This window comes from Macrobrachium nipponense, chromosome 5, assembly GCF_015104395.2.
Source record: "Macrobrachium nipponense isolate FS-2020 chromosome 5, ASM1510439v2, whole genome shotgun sequence".
Taxonomy (NCBI): Eukaryota; Metazoa; Arthropoda; class Malacostraca; order Decapoda; family Palaemonidae; genus Macrobrachium; species Macrobrachium nipponense.
The window spans coordinates 69,981,859-69,984,358 of NC_061107.1; the positions used below are offsets into that span (position 1 = coordinate 69,981,859).

The window sequence follows — 2,500 nt, forward strand, 5'->3', positions numbered from 1 at the left end:
ATCTGCTACTGTTCACATATGCAGCTGTTAGAGTGTTGTGCAGGGAAGCTCTGCCTGAGAGCACTTGCATCTTCCCTTGCAAACCTTCTTACAGGAGCACTTTGTCAATTCTTGAGAGCTTGCTGCAATCGGTGGTAGTGTTGTCCAATGTATCTGCCATGCTTCTCCTTTCTGTGTTCACCCCCATTCAGCTGGACTGCTCATGTGTGGATTACAGTGGGTTGCCTGGCCCCAGATGATCCCAGCCTGGTAGGCTGCACGCTTTGGATGTTCTCTGAGGGCTGCCTGTGCTGGTGGAATTGAGTTGTACAGCCTCTGCTGTCGGGCAAACAGATCTAGTCTTGCTTCGTCCACACCAGTGGTTGCGCTTGATCTGTCATACATGAGGACAACTAATCTTTCCAGCCTCTGCATGTCAAGATCACGAATCAATGTTGGAGGCTGGCTGAGAATGATGAATGTTTCAGTAATATTATCAAATACATTCCAAGTCTGCCATGCAGATTTCTTTGCTTTCCCAAGGAAGGCAGACACAATGTCACATCCAGTGAATGTGTGAAAGTAGGGGATCCCACTAGCTTTCTCAAGCCCAGTTGCAGAAACTACCTCATGGACTGGAATCCATTGTATATGCGTTCCTTGGCCAAAGGCAATCCACATTTCCTGAAGACCTGGTTTATGGAAGGATGGCATTACAAATATTGCCATGACTAGCACATCTGTGTCATTAGCCTTTTCCAGTTGTCTGCCTTGTCTCTCACTCCTAATGTCATCGTATTTTCTATGTCAAGGTGCGCACGCACTCGCACGATTTTGAAGTCCTCATGGTCAAATCAAGACCACCTGGTCAATATGTTGGTGCCGCACCTTCTTTGCTAATCCCTCAGTTCCCCGGCTGTTTTCCCACGGCCCAGGGTGTGCTCTGAAACAAGACATTCCTAAACAGCCACATGTTCAAACAAGAAGAGAGAGAGAGAGAGAGAGAGAGAGAGAGAGAGAGAGAGAGAGAGAGAGAGAGAGAGCAATCAAAGAATTTAGGAAAGGGCCAAGGTTCAAGGCCACCTTTTGTCAGTCACCAATAAGCGAAAAACGTGTAACTGAATTATACTGAAGCTTTTGCCGGAGGATTGCTTGGAAAGTATTTATCAATATATATATATATATATATATATATATATATATATATATATATATATATATATATATATATATAATATATGGAAATAAAAGTTTGTTCCTATTCAACAATTATTTAGGGAGGTGTTTCCTATGTATGATTAATCAAGGAATACTTGTTTGTTTCAGGTTGCCTGGATATTCGTGGAGACCCAAACGATCCTCACCATACACCATACCATCATCACTAAAAACCCAAGATTTTCCTTGGCACGAAATGACCATAAACATTGGTACTTAAGGATCTCCGATGTTCGTCCTAGTGACCGCGGATTGTACATGTGTCAGGTCAACTCGGATCCAATGATGAGTCAAGTCGGTTATCTTGATGTGCAAGGTAGGTGTTTACTTAACTTTAGCTATTACATTATTCATAATTCCTTTAGGTGATTTAGTCCTGTATTAGAAATGATAATTACAGGTAACTGTCAATCATTTTCAGTCATTCTTAGTAGAATTCGTACATTTGACTTTTAATGTATATAAAATTTGGTGACTGTTATGTAAAGGATGGCTAAATTTTTAGACTGTATAATCAGAAACCACAAGGCTGTTTTGATTAAAATATGGGATGTTACACAATGTTTTTAATAAGGGATATCTGACAAGTCCTGATTTGAGTCTAAATAAATTTCAGGCCTTGTATTCGTATCCATCTCCAGTAGCTTGCAAACCCTTTTGATGCTCCAGGTAAAATCCTGGAACTAAAAGAGTTTAACTTCAACAATATCTGTCATTTGTTCAGCATGATTATTAACTAAGTCGATTAGAGAATGGTACTGAGTTTTCATAACAAAACAGGTAACCTACTATAAAGCTACATTGTGATCAAAGTATGACTTGAGTATTAAGTATCCAACTCTTACTTCGCTCAAAGAAAGAAGCTATTCCATACCGGCAATTTTCATTGTTTGTAAAATCTAAAACTCAAATAGTATAAAAAAGCTTAGGAAATTACATATCAAAAGCTTTAACATCTAAGCAGAGGATGATATCAAATTCTGAAATAGAACATTATTAGAAATCAATCTGATGGAGGAACAGAGGATACTACTAAATTTAGGACTTTGTCATTATGAGAGGATGACCTATCCTGATAAAAAGTGGAAGAAAATAGAAGTATTCATTAAGTACCATAAAAACCAACAACAAAACAACAAGGTCAATGTTACCGCAACCATTGTTTATGAACTGGTCATTGAAACTAGTAAGCAACGCATGATTCAGAAAAAATTCCGATGGGTAAAATATATGGTGAATAAGGATGATATCTTAAAGAACACTATAAAGTTCCAAAAACTTAAAAGGGATCCATTTAAGATAT

At 38.6% G+C, this 2,500-nt stretch overlaps 1 protein-coding gene across 3 annotated transcripts in view; it reads left to right on the top strand.

Moving 5' to 3' along the window:
* LOC135215392 (lachesin-like) overlaps nucleotides 1-2,500 on the top strand; it is a 503,680-nt gene that overhangs the window by 332,094 nt on the left and 169,086 nt on the right. For all 3 annotated transcript variants that reach the window (XM_064249983.1, XM_064249985.1, XM_064249984.1), the window contains exon 3: nucleotides 1,306-1,513. In XM_064249983.1, the coding sequence (XP_064106053.1) occupies nucleotides 1,306-1,513 (208 nt within the window). The remainder of the gene's footprint in view (nucleotides 1-1,305; nucleotides 1,514-2,500) is intronic.